Source organism: Dipodomys merriami, unplaced genomic scaffold (assembly GCF_024711535.1).
Source record: "Dipodomys merriami isolate MVZ:Mamm:240054 unplaced genomic scaffold, mDipMer1.0.p SCAF_9, whole genome shotgun sequence".
In the NCBI taxonomy this organism is placed as follows: Eukaryota; Metazoa; Chordata; class Mammalia; order Rodentia; family Heteromyidae; genus Dipodomys; species Dipodomys merriami.
The window spans coordinates 14,962,067-14,983,023 of record NW_027206512.1 but is presented as its reverse complement, the minus strand read 5'-3'; the positions used below and the strand labels follow the sequence as shown (position 1 = coordinate 14,983,023).

At 41.2% G+C, this 20,957-nt stretch overlaps 1 protein-coding gene across 7 annotated transcripts in view; it reads right to left on the bottom strand.

The window, feature by feature from the left end:
* The window catches only part of Lin54 (lin-54 DREAM MuvB core complex component), a 72,674-nt gene that overhangs the window by 9,470 nt on the left and 42,247 nt on the right, over window positions 1–20,957 (bottom strand). For all 7 annotated transcript variants that reach the window (XM_070012791.1, XM_070012795.1, XM_070012789.1 and 4 more), the window contains exons 5-9: window positions 11,540–11,756; window positions 5,195–5,268; window positions 4,897–5,094; window positions 2,532–2,623; window positions 555–626 (exon numbers count right to left, since the gene is read on the bottom strand). In XM_070012791.1, coding sequence (XP_069868892.1) covers window positions 555–626; window positions 2,532–2,623; window positions 4,897–5,094; window positions 5,195–5,268; window positions 11,540–11,756 — 653 coding nt within the window. The remainder of the gene's footprint in view (window positions 1–554; window positions 627–2,531; window positions 2,624–4,896; window positions 5,095–5,194; window positions 5,269–11,539; window positions 11,757–20,957) is intronic.

Here is a 20,957-nt window from a genome sequence, read left to right as displayed (position 1 = left end):
ATTAAAATCTAATCCAATAAATATGTCAACACATGAATTATATGACTTTATGAGCCCCAAATAAGTTGTTTCAAAATTTTGGAGAAAATAAATGGCTACATTTTGTTGATATCATCTACTCACTCAACTAAGCTATTGTGCTTTGGGATTCTAAGCTCTACAGCTTTGCATGGAACTGTCATATCAGATCTGTTCATTTAATTCAAATGAGCAAATTAATCATTCAATGATCCTCCAAACCACCCCAAGGTCACAGTTCATGGAGGACACCAAATACCAAGGTTCTAAACAAGATGTATTTATTCCAATCAAAAACATAAACTACTTATAACTCAAGTTGTGGAGTATATTATGAAACACATAATAAATACATTATTTCTTTTTGAACCAATGAAAGGATATTTAAGTACTATTCTCAAACATTTACCTGTATGCTTATTAAAAATACTTTCACTTGTAAAATTAATTTATTAAGAATCTCTAATTAGTTACATTTAGTCCTGAGACTATTTCTGATTGTATCAAGTAAGCAAACAACAGCAAAAAACACTTACAATTTCAAACACAGAGATTTTGTACAATTGCAGGGCTTCCTGGGCCGACTGGCAGACTCTGATGGGATTATGCTACTCAAACACAAATAAAGACAAACATGTCAATAAACTTAACATAATTAGTTAAAACTAAAAAATGTTACCATCTACAAATTTCTGCCAAAAGTAAACTTCACAAATGTATCTATCTTTAATGGAATTTGTTATATGTTCCATTTACTTTTTTTTTTCTTGGCCAGTCTTGGGGCTTTTAAACTCAGGGCCTGGGTACTGTCCCTAAGCTTTAGTGCTCAAGGCTAATATGCTACCACTTGAGCTGCAGCACCACTTACAGCTTTTTCTGAATAGTTTATTGGAGATAAGAGTCTCACAGACTTTCCTGCCTGGGCTGATTTCCAACAGTGATCCTTAGATCTCAGTCTCCTGAGGAGATAGGATTATAGGCATGAGCCACCAATGCTTGGCTCCATTTACATTTTTTTTTTTTGGGGGGGGGGTCCAGTCATGGGCCTGAACTCTGGGCCTGGGAGCTGTCCCTCAGCTCTTCAGCTCAAGGCTAGCACTCTACCACTTGAGCCACAGTGCCACTTCCAGCTTTTTTTTTTTTTTCTGCTTATGTGGTACTGAGGAATCAAACCCAGGGCCTCATGCATGCAAGACAAGTGCTCTACCACTGAGCCACCTTCCCAGCCCCTCCATTTACATTTTTTAAAGAAGTGATCAGTAGGCTCTATAATAGTCTTCCTTTGGGGGCTGGGAAGGTGGCTCAGTGGTAGAGCACTTGCCTTGCATGCCTGAGGCTCTGGGTTCAATTCCTCAACACCACATAAGCAAAAAGAAAAAAGCCGGAAGTGGCGCTGTGGCTCAAATGGTCGAGCGCTAGCCTTGAGCTGAAGAGCTGAGGGACAGCGCCCAGGCCCAGAGTTCAGGCCCCACGACTGGACCAAAAAAAAAAAAAAAAAAATAGTCTTCCTTTGGCAAAAAGAGGTTAAAAACAGCTCAAAACTCTTGAGCTTCAATTATAAAAGCTAGTGAAGTGAAAAGGGGTATGCAGAAGAGACATGAGGGCTTTCTGTAGTTAACTGAAGCACAGCTTCTAAATTGATAATGCAAAGACAGCAATTAACAGATAAAGAACAGTAACAAAACCCAACATAAAAAAAAAAAAAATAGGGGGCTGGGAAGGTGGCTCAGTGGTAGAGCGCTTGCCTTGCATGCATGAAGCCCTGGGTTCCATTCCTCAGCACCACATAAGCAAAAAGAAAAAAGCCAGAAGTGGTGCTGTGGCTCAAGTGGTGGAGTGCTAGCCTTGAGCTGAAGAGCTGAGGGACAGTGCCCAGGCCCAGAGTTCAGGCCCCACGACCAGACCCAAAAAAAAAAAAAAAAAAAGATCTAGCCTTGAGCTGAAGAGCTGAGGGACAGCACCCAGGCCCAGAGTTCAGGCCCCATAACAGGACCCCCCCCCAAAAAAAAAAAAAAGTTAAGGGAGGGAGGAGTAAGGGGACAAATGGTTCAAAGACTTATCTGAGTAAAGGGTGCATGGGTTTTGACCATTTCTATCACATATCTGTTTCAAGTATTTCAAAGTAAGTATTTTAGAGGAATGCTAACATAGCTTTAAGGGGATAATCAAATAGGCTATAGTATGGAATGAATATTTAATGTTGTACTGATTCAACAATTTAACTTACACGTTTTTAAAATACGCACCCAGCCGGGCGCTGGTGGCTCACGCCTGTAATCCTAGCTACTCAGGAGGCTGAGATCTGAGGATCGCGGTTCAAAGCCAGCCCGGGCAGGAGAGACCGTGAGACTCCTATCTCCAATAAACCACCAGAAAACCGGAAGTGGCGCTGTAGCTCAAGTGGTAGAGCACTCGCCTTGAGCTGAAGAGCTGAGGGACAGCGCCCAGGCCCAGAGTTCAAGCCCCACGACCGACCAAAAAAAAACAAAAAAAAAAACAAATAAAATACGCACCCATTGAATGGAAGCCTTGCCTGAGTCTGGATGCCAGATGTTCCAGTGAAGTTAGAGTTGCTTGCTATAGACACATACGAAGACTGCTGTAGCTGTTAAGAAAGGTAAATTTAAGTCATACTTGCAAAAATACTTTCAGATACAATGATTAAGGAGAACAAAAAATCCAATTACCAAAATAAGAAGAAAAAAATGGAGAGTTTCATACAAACATTACCTCATAAAGCTTTTCTAAGAACTCTGATCAACACCAAGGTGAAATAAATTGAATGCTTTGCAGTACTAAATGCTTTAGAGATGTTGAATATACCCACAAGTATTAGAATAGCCTCCCTGAGCTAAAAAGTATGCCTGCCTGTAAAAAAGTAGGCACTGGCCAGGTGCCGATGACTCATGCCTGTAATCCTAGCTACTCAGGAGGCTAAGATCTGAGGATCATGGTTCAGAGCCAGCCTGAGCAGGACCGTGCATGAGACTCTTATCTCCAATTAACCACAAGAAAATCCAGAAGTGGTGCTGTGACTCAAGTGGTAGAGTACTTGCCTTGAGCTGAAGAGCCCGGGGACAGCACCCAGGCCGAGTTCAAGCCTCACAACTGACAAAAAAAAAAAGTGGGCATTCTATGAATTAATCATCATATTACCAATCAGAGAATGAGAAGTTTGGGGAAGAGTTGTTTCAATTTTACGCTAATTTCTAAATATAACAAATGCTAATGATAAAAACAATGAACAATCTCATCCCTTGATCATTCTCCCTTGAACCTTGGCTCCTTCCTAAATCAATTTCAACAGGTTTCACTGCTGAACAGTAATTTTTAATCTAACTAAACATTTTTTTTTTGGTTGGTCATGGGGCTCGAACTCTGGGCCTGGGCACTGTCCCTCAGCTCTTCAGCTTAAGGCAAGTACACTACCACCTGAGCCACTGCACCACTTCCGGTTTTCTAGTGGCTTTGAACTGCAATCCTCAGATCTCAGCCTCCTAAGTAGATAGGATTACAGGCGTGAGCCACCAGCTCCCTGCTAACTATACATTTTGTTAAAGTAACCTAGGCAGTTGTTAATTTACTTTTTCGTTGTTGTTTTTGGTCGTGGGGCTTGAACCCTGTCCATCAGCTCTTCAGCTCCAGGCTAGCACTGTATCACTTGAGCCACAGCACCACTTCCATTTTTTCTGGTGGTTTATTGGAGATAAGAGTCTCATGGACTTTCCTGCCCAGGCTGGCTTTGAACTGTGATCCTCAGACCTCAGCCTCCTGAGTAGCTAAGCCTGAGCCACAGGCATCCAGCTTGTTAGGGAGTGTTTGTGTTTCCTTTTCCTCACTTATAAGCAGAGTTCATCAATTCAACAATCTAGAATCCAGTAACAAAGTGATAATTTGCTGAATCCTTCCATGAAAACCTCCTGCTTCAGGGAAATCACAGTCCTAGGCCCATCTAGCCTACATGGCTTCCATTCTAAAGATAACAAGATGATGATAATGGATAATCACTGATTATGTCTCTTGGAAACGTTGCTTACTGAAGTTCTTTTTTTTTTTTTTTTTTTTGGTGGTCGTGGGTCTTGAACTCTGGGCCTGGGCGCTGTCCCTCAGCTTTTCAGCTCAGGCGAGTGCTCTACCACTTGAGCCACAGCACCACTTCCAGTTTTCTGGTGGTTTCTGGTTTCTGGTGGGCTGGCTTTGAACCATGATCCTCAGATATCAGCCTCCTGAGTAGCTTGGATTATAGGTGTGAGGCACCAGCACCAGCATTGAAGTTATTTTTTAAGCACCAGTCAGTGGAGTCACATGTGTAAGGAAGACAACTATAGTGAGTCTTTTCCAGTCATTGGAACCTTGCTGATTTTAACTTCATCTTTACTTTTTTGTTTGTGTGCTAGTATTAAGGCTTGAACTCAGGGCATAGGCATAGTTCCTCAGATTTTTTACTCAAGGATGATGCTCTACTAGTGAGCCACAACTCCACTTCTGGCTTTTTTTGGGGGGAGAACAGGCTGGTTAACTAGCAATAAGAATCTCATTAACTTTTCTGCCTGGGCTGGCTTCAAACTTTGATTCTCAGATCTCAGCTAGGATTATAAGCAAGAGCCATTGGCCTAGCTAACTTCAACTTATTGCCCTACCTTCATATAGTTTTGCTCTCCTGCCAAACTGCTCCAAATTGTGCTCTTTATTTCTAAATGTTGAAGATACACAGAAACAAAGCAAATGTTTTAGCTATCATTTCAGGATTTTTAGAAACACCAAGTTTCATACCAAGTTGTATTTTCTTTTTTAGCAGCTCCAGAATATGCTAGCTAGTGCTAGACATCTCATAGACAATTAGCCTTTTGAAATGCAATGACTTGGTTTTCAACACACCTGAGTAACATACTGTGCTGGAAGCACTGCATAACCCACATTTCCTGTTCCTGGAGCTGGAGCCAGGACGGTACCTGGGGGTAGGTTAGTGAGGTTGGGCTGGATCTGTGGCAGTGGTGTGGCAGGCATGATAAGTCGTTGCTGTGGCTGGCTGGTAGTTACTATTTGTGAAGTTGGATTGATTGGTTTTGGAACAACCTAAAGAAAAGGAAATATAGATGAATAACTGCAAAATTAGTTTTGTAGCTATTTAAGTCAGTAGAAATCTCTTGAGATTTGAGAATCATGTGACACTCACCTGTTTGACAGTCTGAGCTGGGACAAATGGAACTGACATCCGTACTGGTGTTGTATTAACCACCACTGGCTTAGCTTTTTAAAAGAAAAAAGATGAACAACTTGTTTATAGAAAACAATATTCAAAACTTTTATCTCAAGTTGCTCTTATGAAAAAAAAGGCATTTGTTTCCAATTTTGACTAATCTTTGATTAGGATAGTTACCTTTCAAAATTATTTACCCCATCTACCAGAAAACTTAAACAATCTATATATTTTATGAGGAAATATTTAAAGGTTTGAGGAATTTTATTGAGGTGTGTATACATTCAGCATTAAATCTAGTCAAAGGAAATTTAGAAAATGAAAAAAGAGCTTCTATGCATGAGCCTGAAGAATAACACTGTTTCACGCTACTACTTGTAACTGCTGTTTCTGTTCACACCAGAGAAAAAGGCACTCATGTACAATTCAGTATTTATAGAATAAAAATTAAAAGGCAGCATAGCATATTAATATGGATTCCAAAAATCTTAAAACTGTGAATTCAAACACTAGTTCTTCATGCTTGTTCCTTCCTCCTCCTCTTCTCCTCTCCTTTCCTCCCCTTCTTCTACCTCCCCTTCTCCCCCCCCCTGCTTTTTTCTCTCCTTTCACTTTCTTGGGGATGGTATTGGGGTTTCTTTTTTTCTTTTTTGGTGAGGGGGAGGTATAGGGATTTGAACTCAGTGCCTTGAGATTCCTAAACCCACACTCTTATCACTTGAGCCAGGCCCTTAGCCCCCTTAGCTTACTTTCTTTCTTAAAAATTCTATTATTATTTGCTTGGACAGAAGGATTACTTTTCGATAAGTCAGGTAATGAGTACAATTCTTGGACAATACCATCCCCTTCTTTCACTTTCCCCCAGTTTCTCCCTCCTGTCCCTGTCCACAAGCTGCATTGTTATTTCCCACATAGAGTATAAAGAATACCATGACTACATTTGTTCACCCTTCCTCCCTCCATTTCTGTGCCTCCCTTTTGCCCACCCTAAAAAGACAACAACCCAAAACAAAAACAAATAACAAAAAAAATCTATTTCCATTTCCTGGAACTTGTTTTGATAAATAATATTTTAGATCTTCAGAAGAATTATACCATTGGGTTCGCCCTGTAACAGTATCCTCTTTTAGTCTGTTTTGTGTGTAAATGCCTAGAGCCCTATATAAGCTATCATCTCCAGTTGTATTTTAGATCTAGCTTCCACATGAGAAAAAATGTGTAGTTTGTCTTACCTCACTTAACATGTATTTTCCTAAAAATTATATGGTATTATTCTTTCTAATCTGTGTAAAATTCCATGTGTATAGGTAACACATTTTTTTTGATCCACTCATCTATTGTAGGGCATCTGGTCTGTTTCCATAACTTAACTACTATGAATAATAGAGCAATAAACATGGATATGCAACATCTTTACTATATCCTGACTTGTAATGATCTGGGCACATGCTCAAGAGTGATATGGCTGGGTCATAGGGAACTTCTATGTTTAGTTTTTTTGTTTGTTTGTTTGTTTTTGTGCCAGTCATGAGGCTTGAACTCTGGGCCTGGGTGCTGTCCCTGGATCCTTTTGTTCAAGGCTAGCATTCTACCGCTTGAGCCACAGTGCTACTTCCGGCTTTTTCTGAGATTAATTGGAGATAAAGAGTCTCACAGGGGCTAGAAATGTGGTTTAGTGGTAGAATGCAAGCCCTGGGATGGAGTCCTCAGTACCACATAAACAGAAGTAGAAAGTGGTGCTATGGCTCAAGTGGTAGAGTACTACCCTTAGCCAAAGAACCTCAGGCACAGTGCCCAAGCCCTGAGTTCAAGCCCCAGGACTGGAAATAAAAAAAGTCTCACAGACTCTTCTATCAATGCTGGCTTGGAACCATGATTCTCAGACTTCAGCCTCCTGAGAAGGTAGGATTATAGGCATGAGCCATGGGTGCCCGACTTCTGTTTAGTTTTTTGAGGAATTTCCAAACCATTTTCCAGAGTGGTTGAACTATTTTACATACTCACCAACAGTACAAAGTACAGTTCCTTTTTGCCCAGCATCCTTGCCAGTATTTGTTGTTGTTCAACTTCATAATGTTGGCCAATCTAACTGGGGTGATATGAAATCTCAGAGTTGTTTTGATTTGCATTACCTGGGATGTTGAGCATTTCCTCCTATGTTTCTTTGCCATTCTTACCTCTTCTTCCCTGAGAAGTCTCTCCTTAGCAATGCTCATTTATTGATTGGTTTATTAGTTTTATTTTGGGGTGGGGGTGGGGTGGGGTGGGGGCGAGGATGGAGGAAGGGGGAAGGGGGGGAGGGGTGTTCTACTTTCTAACTACTTAAACCTTTTAGCCTGTACCCTCATCTGCAATATGGGGAGTATGTACCTTATATAAAGGGTTATGCACATTAATTTGTGAAAATTGATTAGAATAGTGCCCAACCAGATAGTAAGTGCTCAATAAATGTCAGTTGCCATTATTATTACTGTTAGTATTCCAAACATTATTAAATAAATGGCACTGTGACCTGTGTTCCTGGAAAACAAATAATAAGACACCTGCTCTCAAGATTATACTCTAGTAGATCAGATTAAGCAAGAGGCCACATATATGAAATATTATTAAAGAAGCTAACTGCTATGGGATTTCAAAAGAGAATATCCACCTTACTGGCAGAGGATGGGAATGCAGAAAGAGGGCATGTGGGCTGCAGCAGGGCATTCTGTGCACATAGGCAAGCCATAATGCATATTCATAACATGTTCATGAACAGACACTTTGGCTAGGATCTAGAGTTTGTATCTACTCAAACACAAGGACTCTGAATGCTAAAATAGGTATTTGTATACTTCATCTATAGTTTTAACTTTATAGCCAATGAGAAGTGTCTGAGGATTTTTTTTTCCCAGTCCTGGGACTTGAACACGGGGCTTGGGCACTGTGCCTGAGGTTCTTTTGCTCAAGGCTAGCACTCTACCAGTTGAGCCACACTGCCATTTCTGGCCTTTTCTGTTTATGTGGTACTTAGGAATCGTACCCAGGACTTCATGCATGCTAGGCAAGCAATCTACCACTAAGCCACATCCCCAGCCCCAAAACTAAAGGTCTCCTTTACTCTCTTTATTGGTGTGTGTCAGTTGTGGGGCATGAACTTGGGGCCTGCACACTGTCCCTAAGACTCTATGTTCAAGGGTAGCGCTCTACCACTTGGGCCACAGCACCACTCTAAGCATTTTTAAGTACAGAACTATTACTGGAACAATACTGAAATTACTAGAACAATACTGAAAGCTGTGTTTGGCCACAGTATGTAAACACAATCAACTTCAAGGAATAAGATAAGGCAGCTGGGCGCCGGTGGCTCACGCCTGTAATCCTAGCTACACAGGAGGCTGAGATCTGAGAATCAGCCAGCCCAGGCAGGAAAGACCCTGAGACTCCCACCTCCAATAAACCACCAGAAAACTGGAAGTGGCGCTGTAGCTCAAGTGGTAGTACACTCGCCTTGAGCTGAAGAGCTGAGGGACAGCGCACAGAGTTCAAGGCCCATGACTGCGGGTGAGGAGAGGGTGGGAGAGATAAGGCAGAAGAGCTTAAGAGATGAGCACCAGGGGTAACTACACTAAGAGTGGAAGTGCAGACCTGGTGAGAGTGAAAGGAATGAGATGGAACCACTAAACAGTAAGAATTGTGTTATAGGGGCTGGGAAGGTGGCTCAGTGGTAGAGCACTTGCCTTGCATGCATGAGGCCCTGGGTTAGATTCCTCAGCACCACATAAGCAATAAGAAAAAAGCCGGAAGTGGTGCTGTGGCTCAAGTGGTAGAGCGCTAGCCTTGAGCTGAAGAGCTGAGGGGCAGCGCCCAGGCCCAGAGTTCAGGCCCCATGACCGGACCCAAAAAAAAAAAAAGAATTATGTTATAGACTTCACACACAAACACACACACATGAGCCTGCATGCATGCCTATGCAGGAACATGCGTGTGTGTACCCCTAGAAAACTCAGGTATCCAAGTTTACATGAGTAAACTGAGTTTACACTGAGTTTTTATTTTGATAGTTCTGCTGGGGACTAAACCCAGGGTCTTCAACATGCTAGGAACAAGCAAGTGCTCTACCACTTTGTTAATTGTCCCCCCTCCTTTTTTTTTTTTTTTTTTTGTCGGTCATAGGGCTTGAACTCTGGGCCTGAGCACTGTCTCTCAGCTCTTTAGCTCAAGGTGAGAACTCCACCACTTGAGCTATAGTGCCTGTTTTCTGGTGGTTTATTGAAGATAACAGTTTCACAGATGGGCTGGGAAGGTGGCTCAGTGGTAGAGCGCTTGCCTTGAATGCATGAGGCCCTGGGTTCGATGCCTCAGCACCACATAAGCAAAAAGAAAAAAGCCAGAAGTGGTGCTGTGACTCAAGTGGTAGAGTGCTAGCCTTGAGCTGAAGAGCTGAGGGACAGTGCCCAGGCCCAGAGTTCAGGTCCCATGACCAGACCCCCCCCCCAAAAAAAAAGAGTTTCACGGACTTTCCTGCCCAGGCTGGCTTTGAACTAGGATCCTCAGATCTCAGCCTCCTGAGTAGCTAGGATTACAGGCATAAGCCACCAACACCCGGCTCCTCCTTGTTTTTTTGAAACAAGGTCTCAGTATGTAACTCATGGTGGCCTAGAATTCACAATCCTCCTGCCTGGCCATGCCTGTGTTTAATGACTGAGAAAGAACACTACATGAAATGAAGTGGTCAGAAAACAGACACTATATAATACCCAAGAGAGGAGAAAGTATAAATATTACTGAGTTAATTTCTTTCTTTTTTTTTTTTTTTAGGGTCCGGTTGTGGGGCCTGAACTCTGGGCCAGGGCGCTGTCCCTCAGCTCTTCAGCTCAAGGCTAGCACTCTACCACTTGAGCCACAGCGCCACTTCCGGCTTTTTTTCTTATGTGGTGCTGAGGAATCGAACCCAGGGCCTCGAGCATGCAAGGCAAGTGCTCTACCACTGAGCCACCTTCCCAGCCCCCTGAGTTAATTTCTTTTATACTATTCCTCGTTTCATTACCAATAATGATGAAATTTTCACAAAGGCTAGTGCAATTTTCAATATTTTAGTCTTTAGAAAGAACTATAAATAATTCTTGAGACTAGTTTCACCATTCTGGCAAGTGTTTGATGCTTTTACTTCCTAAAATTGATTTGTTCCTTCAACAATACAGCATATCATCCTGAAGCAGTCAGGTAAGCATACTTCACTGCCTGCAGGAGTCAGCAGCTAGTACTGTTGGACCTTACAGTCAATGTTGTTTTTAGGGTGAGATGCATAGCCTAATTCCCTTTGCATTTAAATAAATCATTATTGTAGAGAAAAAACTGGGATAGTACGAGAGAAGGGGTGACACTGTCCAAAGAGAAATGTACTCTTACTAGGCACTGGTGGCTCACACCTGTAATCCTAGCTACTGAGGGGACAGAGATCTAAGGATCGTAGTTTGAAGCCAGCCTGGACAGAAAAGTCCCCATGAGACTCTTATCTCCAATTAACTACTCAAAAACTGGAAGTAGAGCTATGACTCAAAGTGGTAGAGCTAGCCTTGAGCAAAAGAACTCAGGGACAGAGCCCAGGCTTGAGTTCAAACACTACAACTGACAAAAAAAAAAAAAAAAGTACACTTCACCTGACTTATGTAACTGTAACCCCACTGTATATCACCTTTGTAATCATAATTTTTAAAAATAATTATTATGGAAAAGCAGATCTTCAAAAAAGCATGTTAATATATTTGATTAACTCGAGTACTATTTGTAGTATCTCTGAGTTCAAATTATACCACCAAAAAAACTAAATAATAAATATATAAAACAGCAATAAAATAGCCACAAGTTAATGAACAAATATGATTATCTGGTATTACATTGCCCCTCTAGCTATCAGTTCTTGGCAGACTAAAACCTTACAGTCATATACAATAGGATCCTTTTTCCCTATTTTCTGAAGCAATTGCTGACTCAAACTATCAGCTGAATGATCACACTTAATTAAGAGTTCAGCAAGAAAAGGATCAATGTTCTTTCATCATGTTAAAAGCATCTATTGTTGCCTCATGCCTGCAACCCCCAGCTACTCAGGAAGCTGAAATATAAAGATCAAGGTTCAAAGCTACCCTGTACAGAAAAGTTTGTGAGACTCCAGTTAACCAATAAAAAGCTGGAAGTGGAGCTATGGTTTCAGTGGTAGAAATACCAGCCTTGAACAACAAAGTCAAGGGCAGTGTGAGGTCCTGAGTTCAAGCCCCAATACACACACGCGCGCGCGCGGCATCCATTGCTGTTTTTTTTTTTTTTTTTTTGACTAACCTTGCTGAAGAGGTTGAGTGTTCGTACTGGGATTCTGACTGGCTGGCTGGGTTGAGCTGCTGGCTGTTGTGGCAGTAACCAGCCGTACATAATGAAACTTGCTTCCAGGCACTTGAATCTGCTGGACGTTGGGAGCAGTTGCCAGAGGAATAATTGTCTTAAACTGTGATGTGCTTACTCCTCCAACAGCGATGGTCTGCACAGCTGACTTTACTGCCTATTAAACAACACAACACAACACAACACAGCTATCATTAATCTGGGTCTTAGCCTTCCTCCTCATGGCAACTGGTTGCAATTGCTGAAATAATTGCTCAAAATGTATTCCTGCAGGTCATCAAAAGCTCTTGGAAGGAATAACCTGGTCACAAAAAAAAAAAAAGTAAAAAGAACATTAATGAATACAAGGGTAAAACCAAAATTAATAAGTTCTACCTTCAATTGCCAGTAGTTCATTTCCTCCATAGTTCAGGTCAGAAAACTTGCTAGAAAGAAATTAGTTAATTTGCAAGAATGGGTACCTAGCTTTGATACTGTCAGGTAAAATTGTAATATGTATTTTTAAAACTTTCAGAACTAAACTTCATTGAACAGAGAGAGAAGAGAATAGATATATTTCTACTAAAGTTACTCTAAAATTTATATTCAACATGTTCTAGAGGAAAACAAGGCCCCTTTTGTATCCTTAAGTCTGGTCAGTTTTGAAAAGCTTATTATATACCCATCCCCCAGGTACAAAAGTACCAACTACTGGGGCTGGGAAGGTGGTTCAGTGGTAGAGCACTTGCCTTGCATGCCTGAGGCCCTGGGTTCTATTCCTCAGCACCACATAAGCAAAAAGAAAAAAGCCGGAAGTGGCGCTGTGGCTCAAGTGGTAGAGTGCTAGCCTTGAGCTAAAGAGCTGAGGGACAGCACCCAGGCTCAGAGTTTTCAGGCCCCACGACCGGACCCCAAAAAAAAAAAAAAAAAAAAAAAAAAAAAAAAAAAGAATCTGACATTTTGAACATGTTCAGAAAAATCCCAGAAAAAAAAATGGAGTACTATTTAGTTAAAAAATTCTAGTATCAGGGGCTGGGAAGGTGGCTCAGTGGTAGAGCGCTTGCCTTGCATACATGAGGCCCTGGGTTCGATTCCTCAGCACCACATAAGAAAAAAGAAAAAAGCTGGAAGTGGCGCTGTGGCTCAAGTGGTAGAGCACTAGTCTTGAGCTGAAGAGCTGAGGGACAGTGCCCAGGCCCAGAGTTCAGGCCCCACGACCGGACCCAAAAAAAAAAATTCTAGTATCAGCTAGGTGCAGGTACCTCATGTCTGTAATCCTAGCTACTCAGGACACTGAGATTTGAGAACTGGCGTTAGAAGCCAGCCTGGGCAGAAAAGTCCCCATGAGACTCTTACTAAAAAAAAAATAACAAAAACTAGTAAGTGGTACTGTGGCTGAAGTGGTAGAGCACTCACCTTGAGCAAAAGAAGCTCATAGTGCCCAGGCCCAGAGTTCAAGCCCCAGAACCAGGAAGGGCAGGGGGGGGGGGGGGGGAGAATTCTAGTATCAGACCCTAAATCCACATACAATAACTCACATGTTATCACTAGGCAGCAGAACCAAAAGGCAGAATCAAGTTAAGGATAAAAGAAAACAGTATGCACAACCGTCACTGAAATTAATGAAAACTGAAACATAAAAGGTAATATGTATAATCATGTAAGCTACTGTAAAGATAAGCAACCTACAAGACAAATGTGTTCAATTGTGTGCAAGAGAGTCCTTGCTGCAGGTCATCTCAAATGTGGGAAATAGCACTAGGTTAAGGAACAAAGTGCTTCAAACATAGCTGTAGTTATTGGACACTTAACAGGCACAGAGGCAGTTCCAAAAACAGAGTAAATGCAAGGACTGGCTTACTAAGTTTCCATAGTATATCTTTCCTCATAAATGAATTTTACTATGTATACTTTAAGTCTACAATATAATGTTACCAGAATACATACAAAAGAAAAATGGTTACAACAGTGAGGCAAATGAACAAATCCAGAATCTCATACAGTTCTTTTGTGCTTCTGTGGCAAGAGTAGCTAAAAATCTACTCATTTAGCAGGAATTCCAATATAGTACAATGTTATCACCCACCCAGTGTCAGTCCCAGGCAAAATCCTATACTTTCTACATTGTATGACCTAAGGCATGTATCACCACCTTGAATTATGATCTTCCCAGTCTCAGCCAATTGATGGGCACCTTGGTTATTCTGAATAGGGAGGGGAAACAGGAGATCCAGATTGGCATTATGACAAACAGTTCCAAAAGTGGCAGAGTTGGATTACATGGTAGTCTTATTTTTCATTTTTTGAGGAAATATTCTTGAATGTGTTAATCCTAGGTGTTGTTGTTGTTGTTGTTGTTGTCATTGGTCGTGGGGCTTGAACTCTGGGCCTGGGCACTGTCCTTCAGCTCTTCAGTTCTTTTTGTTTGTTTGTTTTTTTGTCGGTTGTGGGGCCTGAACTCTGGGGCTGGGTGCTGTCCCTCAGCTCTTCAGCTCAAGGCTAGCACTCTACCACTTGAGCCACAACACCACTTCTGGCTTTTTTCTTTTTGCTTATGTGGTGCTGAGGAATCGAATCCAGGGCCTCATGCATTCAAGGCAAGCACTCTACCACTGAGCCACCTTCCCAGCCCTCGGCTCTTCAGTTCAAGGCTAGCACTCTACCACTTGATGCACAGCACCGGACCAGTTCTGGTTTTCTGGTAGTTTATTGGAGATCAGAGTTTCATGGCCTTCTTCCCCAGGCTGGCTTTGAACTGTGATTCTCAGATCTCAGCCTCCTGAGTAGCTAGGATTACAGGTGTGAGCCACCTGCGCCCAGCTAATCCTAGTTATTTTTATTAACATCTGAGTCTGATAACTCTAATACCTATATCTATCTTATAGTTGTGAATAATTTCCTCAGCTGACTAGTGAAAAATTCAGGAGATAACCTGAGGCTCTAACAGATGTTATTTAGCTAAAAAGATGTCACTTTGCCTTCTGGTTGGCAATTCAGACTAAGGGCAGATTCTACTAGGCTAATCACAAATGGAGGGGATTAGAATCTGGGCTTTAATTCTTGAAAGACCAATTCTTTCTCCATGGACCACCACTTCAGTGACCCCCCCAGTAAAAGGACTTAGGTGTTTATAAGGTTTTCTCCTTCTTAGGGTCTGAACTCTAACTTTTGTCAATGAGACCTACAGGCTGACAGTCCTGATCAGCCCTCAATTTCTCCATGGCCACTTTCACTTATTCTCTTAGTCTTTCTCCCATAACTACAGATCAGCATATGGTCTAGAAGGAAAACTCTCTAGGATTCTCTCTTCTGCTAAAGCCTAGCTCCCTTGGGATGACTACAGTACCTCCAAAGAGACTTTTAAAATATATTTCTGCTTTTTAGTTTCCCTTGGTAGGAAGGTTGGTCTTCAGCAAGCTAGTTCTGTATAGCCAAAAACAGAAAATCCAGACTGCCAAGGTTTTAATCTAGGCTCCACAGTTTCCTAGTTGTGTGATCTTGACTATGGAAATTTCAGCAAGTGTGAAGATGGTACTTTTTCATAGGGTTGTTTGAAGGACAGAATGAGTTAAATTATAGAGCTCAAATGATAACCTATCATATATTACGATGCTCAGTAAAGTGAGTCGCTATGTGCATCATCTTTCTTATGGTCATTCTAGAAAGTAAATCTCAGAGTTAAGTAACTTTCCCAGGGTCACAGAGCCAACAAGTAGCGCAGCCCAGGATGTGAACCAGCTCCAGCTCCAAAATCCAATCTCTTAACAAAAACATTCTACTGCCTCCTACTGTAGAGGTAAGATGAATAGTTATTAACTGACTGAATAGCATTCTTAACAAATGAAGTTCCACATTTGCTACAAAGATACACAAATGTACTTTTAGAATATTAAACAGAAGCATAAGCAGTATTTTGAGAAAGTTGATACTCTCAAATGAATAACTTCTTACTAAACACTATCAAAACCAGGACACTGACATCAGGTATAATAATACCTATGGACTGAACTGTAAGACCAGACTGTGTTTAGATTTTTCCAGTTTTCATATGTGCTTTTTTATGTATTATTCTATATAATTTTATGACTTACAAATTCATGTAAGTAACATCACAATCAGGGGAAAAAATTGTTCTACAACAGAATTTCCCTTGAAGGTAGTCATACTTTACCCTTAACAACCACTGGGGAAAACCTCACTTTTAGCAGCTAAAATACCAAGCAACCTTTAAGGTTTAATGCTTTAAGCCTGCATAAAGACAGCCAGCATAGAAATACTTCACTCTTTGAAAGAATGGTTACAAGTTGGCTATTCCTTATGTGAACACTTCTCAGAACATACTCTGCTACTAGAAAAACTTTCCATGCACATTCAAGAAAATTTTCTTTTCTTGTTTCCTTTTTTTAAGGCAAGGTGATGCTATCTTGCTCACAGGATTATATATGCTCACAATGTACCTTGATCAGACTTACTCTCCCCTCACTCTTCCTTCTCTCCTTCCCAAACCAGTCTCAGGAAGCTCCATTTTTGCACATGCACAAAAAAGCATTTTAGCCATATTCTCCACTTACCCTTCCCACTTCCACTGCTACCAACATGCACACTGGATCTGTTTTACATTCATTTTTTAAGATCTATACTAATTGTTCAAAGGGGGTTTTCACTATGGTTTTTCAAATATACTTATGCAGTTCTTTCAACAGACTGACCCACTTGATTGCCTCACTTTCCCCAACCCCTTACTTTCTATTATTCAACATCCTTCAGTGAGTTTCAGTTTGGCATCAAAAATGAAGGAAATTCTGATATGTCTATAATGTGGATGAATTAAGGACAAATACTATTGGTCCACTTTTATGAGATAATTTAAGCAGTGAAAATCATACAGAGCATGGAACAGCAGTTTCCAGGAAGGGAGAAAGCATACATGAAGAGACTATTGATATTTTGACTAAAGTATAATTTTTTTTCCTTTTTTAGACTGGTCTTACTATATAACCTAAGCTGGCCTGGAATTTGAGATCCTCTGGCCTCAGTCTCCCAAGTGCTCCTACTTGCCTATAATCTCAATATTTTGGAGGCTGAAGCAAGAGGACTGAGAGTTTTGGATCATAAATTCAACATAAAATGTAAGCTATAAAATGTCAAGCCAGGTACAGTAGTACACACTTATAATCTCAATATTTGGTTTTTGTGGGGTTTTTTTTTTGGGGGGGGGGGATCCTGTCATGGGGCCTGAACTCTGGGACTGGGCACTGTCCCTCAGCTCTTCAGCTCTAGTTGCTCTACAACTTGAGCCACAGCGCCACTTCTGGCTTTTTTCTTTTTTCTTATATGGTGCTGAGGAATCGAACCCAGGGCCTCATGCATGCAAGGTAAGCGCTCTACCATTGAGCCACCTTCCCAGCCCCTAATCTTAATATTTGGGAAGCTGAGAGTTTGAGGCCAGTCTGGGCTATATAGTAAGACTCTCTTACAAGATAATAAACCAAAAATAAACAAACAAAAAACACATAAGACTTAAAGTAGAAAAAATTTCAGTTGATCTTAAGTTGAATGACTTTCCAGAATCAGAGCTATGACTCTTTACAGACTTTTTTTTTTTTGGTTGGTCGTGGGTCCTGAACTCTGGGCCTGGGCACTGCTCCTCAGCTCTTCAGCTCAAGGCTAGTGCTCTACCACTTGAGCCACAGCGCCACTTCTGGTTTTTTCTTTTTGCTTACATGGTGCTGAGGAATTGAACCCAGGGCCTCATGCATGCAAGGCAAGCACTCCACCACTGAGCCCCCTTCCCAGCCCCATCTTCACAGACTTTTCATGATGGTGCTACCAAGAGCATAATCCATTTTTTAAAAGCCAGAAGATCACACTTCATTAAATTAAAACAAAAACAAAACACTGAGTGCTGGTGGCTCATGCCTATCTCAGGAGGCTGAGATCTGAGGATCATAGTTCAAAACCAGCCCAGGCAGGAAAGTCTATGATCTCCAATTAGCCTCCAAAACACCAGAAGTAGAGCTGTGACTCAAAGTGGTAGACTCAAGCTGGGAAGGTGGCTCAGTGGTAGAGCACTTGCCTTGCATGCTCGAGGCCCTGGGTTCGATTCCTCAGCACCACATAAGAAAAAAGCCGGAAGTGGGTGCTGTGGCTCAAGTGGTAGAGTGCTAGCCTTGAGCTGAAGAGCTGAGGGATAGCACCCAGGCCCAGAGTTCAGGCCCCACGACCGGACCCCCCCCCCAAAAAAAAAGTGGTAGACTCTAGCCTTGAGTAGAAAAATTCAGGGACAGTGCACAGGCTCTGGGTTCAAACCCATGACTGGCCATAACAAACCAACAAACAAACCTCTTATAAGGCTCTAAGCTAAATCTTCAGCACTGGAAAACAAACAAACAAAAAATCCTACTTGTCAGAAAATGAGAAGTGCAGCCACAGGTTTGAAGAAAATACCTACAAAACACGTGGCCTGAAAGTACAGGAGACCTGTAGGCCACAGGAGTTTTCCAAACTAAGCAGAGTAACAGAGATGAAAGCAGGACAATCGGCCAAGTCCATAGTCCTAAAAGCTAAAGGATTTAAACCAGTTGAATTTTTTTTTTCTCCCCAGCTACCTAAGTGCCAGAGACAGAGACTGAGTTTGAGACCAGCCTGGGCAAAATTTGGTGAGATCCTATCTCCAAAAAAAAAGCTAAACAAGGTAGATAATCCCAGCTATATGAAAGGCATAGGCAGGCAGATCACCGGCCCTGGCAAAACTGTAAGACCTTATGTGAAAAATAAAGCAAAATAACATGGCTTTAGAACCCAACAGGTACTCAAACAGTGGCTTAAGTCCTAAAGAATGTTTCTAGACAAGACAAAACCCTGAGTTCAAACCAAAGTATTATTCCCTCCCCACCACCAAAAAATCCCAAACTTGTATTCATTACCTCTATGATTTAATCACGTAAGAGCTTCACAGCAAAAGCAAGCAACTTCTTTTTTATTTGGGGGGTGGGGGAGTCCGGTCCTGGGGCCTGAATTCTGGGCCTGGGCGCTGTCCCTCAGCTCTTCCGCTCAAGACTAGTGCTCTACCTCTTGAGCCACAGAGCCACTTCCAGCTTTTTTTCTTTTTGCTTATGTGGTGCTGAGCCACCTTCCCAGCCCCTGCAAGCAACTTCTGAAACTACTTTCTTCCCCAACCTGTGTTACCTTTCAGCTTTGCAGGACAGATCACTTCCTTTGAGTATGGCTTCCATAGTTCAAAACATACTCAATAGCCTCTGCTTGCTTTAGATACACCTGACACACAAGTGTAACAAATATGATGTGAATTCCACTTTCTTACTTTACTATGTGTCTCATTTTTGATTGTTAAGACACATCTTACTATTAGTCCAGGTTGGTCTTAAACTTGCAATCTTGCTGCCTCAGCTTTCCACGTGCTACCAATGTGCCCAGTTTATTATCTCTTGTCTCAGAATCATCCCAAATTCCATTTAATGACAAAGTAAGCCTACATTTGCTTTGTTTTGTAGAATAATCATAATCTGGCCCTAAGTCTTTTTCAATGCTTCCAAAGAGTTACCAATTCCAATCAAAGTGGTGTCTTACAGTCCCATATGTTCATCACAGACTTTCCCTTCGCTCCTTCACTTTAAAGGATCATCTACTCTAAAGAAAAAAAAAAAAAAATCCATATAAAGCCTTAACTCAAGGATGCCTCCTCTAACCATCTTAACAGGAGTCGAATCCCTGTATAAAGAATCTTGTGATATCATGGACCTTTTCTTAATCTTATGGTTTGATGTTTGTGCAACTATTGATTCATTACTGTAATACTCCCTTCCCCACTACCTACAGACTTTAGGTTCCATGTCTTATTTTTGCTCTCAAGTATTTCCCCTAAAAGAGCATGAGCTCTAATACATAGTAGGCATTTGCTATAGACTTTGGATTACCAGGACTTATTTCCTCTCCGTACTTTATACCACCTCTACATCACACACTTTAGCAATCATGGCATTACCCATTATTTAACTTGGATTCAATTTCAGCTGCCCAATCACGGTAAGCTTTTCTGTAGTTCCCATAGCCACAGCCCAGGGCACACACAGACAGCAATACTACTTGATAGCCACTGTAATTACAGGCTAGAAGAATATCTTTGCATAATAGGGAGGCTTCATCATTATTCAATCTCCCAGTGTCCTGCCTATCTAATGCCAACTGTCTATGGTAATAAAGCACATTTGTGCAAATAATATTGAACAATTATGCTGCAGATGGCTTACTGCTATCCATATTCTCTTCTGCTTCCTAGGTCTGTAGCCAAATTATATTTCCTGATCTCTGTTTCAGTAAGGCTAGATCATGTAACTGAGTTTTACCTAGAGAAGTGAATGGATACAATGCACATACTTTTGGGTCTGCTGCCTTCCCATCTTTTTCCCTCCCAATTCACTAGAATATAACTAACCACTGGAAAGAACATAAGTTTTACTTAGCCAATTGTAAAACCTAGTCTATTATAAATATTAACATTTTAAAATAAAATTATTGCATCATTTTTAAAATATGTTCCATCAAATCAAAACAAATAAACACAGTAACTTTTTGTTTTTCTTCTGTTATTTTTGTTCCCTGCTCCCCTGGAAATTAGGACCTGGGGGGTATCCCTGAGCCTTTTTATGCTTAAGGTTAGTGCTCTATCACTTGAGCTATAGTGGCCCTTCTGGCTTTGTCTGAGTAGTTTATTGGAGATAAGAGTCTAATGGATGTTCCTGCCTTGGCTAGCTTTGAATTGTGATCCTCGGATCTCAGCTTCCTGAGTAGCTAGGATTATAGGCATGATCCATTGGTGCCTACGTTTTTGTTTTGTTTTTTAATTTTGAGCACTCTACCATTAAGCCACTCCAGCCCTTTTTAAAAAAAGTTTTGACCAAAAACCACTACGGCAAAGAAGCAGGATACAAAATCAACCCACAAAATCAGTTGCCTTCCTGTACACCAACAACGTACAAGCAGAAAGGGAAATAAAGGAAACAACCCCATTCACAATAACCTCCCCAAAAATAAAATATTTAGGAATTAACCTAACCAAAGATGTAAAAGATCTATTTAATGAAAACTATAAAAACTTAAAGAAATTATAGAGGACACCAGGAAATAGAAAGATCTTCCATGCTCTTGGATAGGCAGACTTAATATAGTGAAAATGGCCATACTGCCATAATTAATATACAAATTCAATGCAATTTCCATTAAAATCTCAATGATGTACATTTCTGAAATACAGAAAATGGTCCAAAAATTCATATGGAACAAGAAAAGACCTAGAATAACCAAAACAATTCTAGGCAAAAAAAAGACAACATGGGAGGGATCTTGATGCCAGACTTCA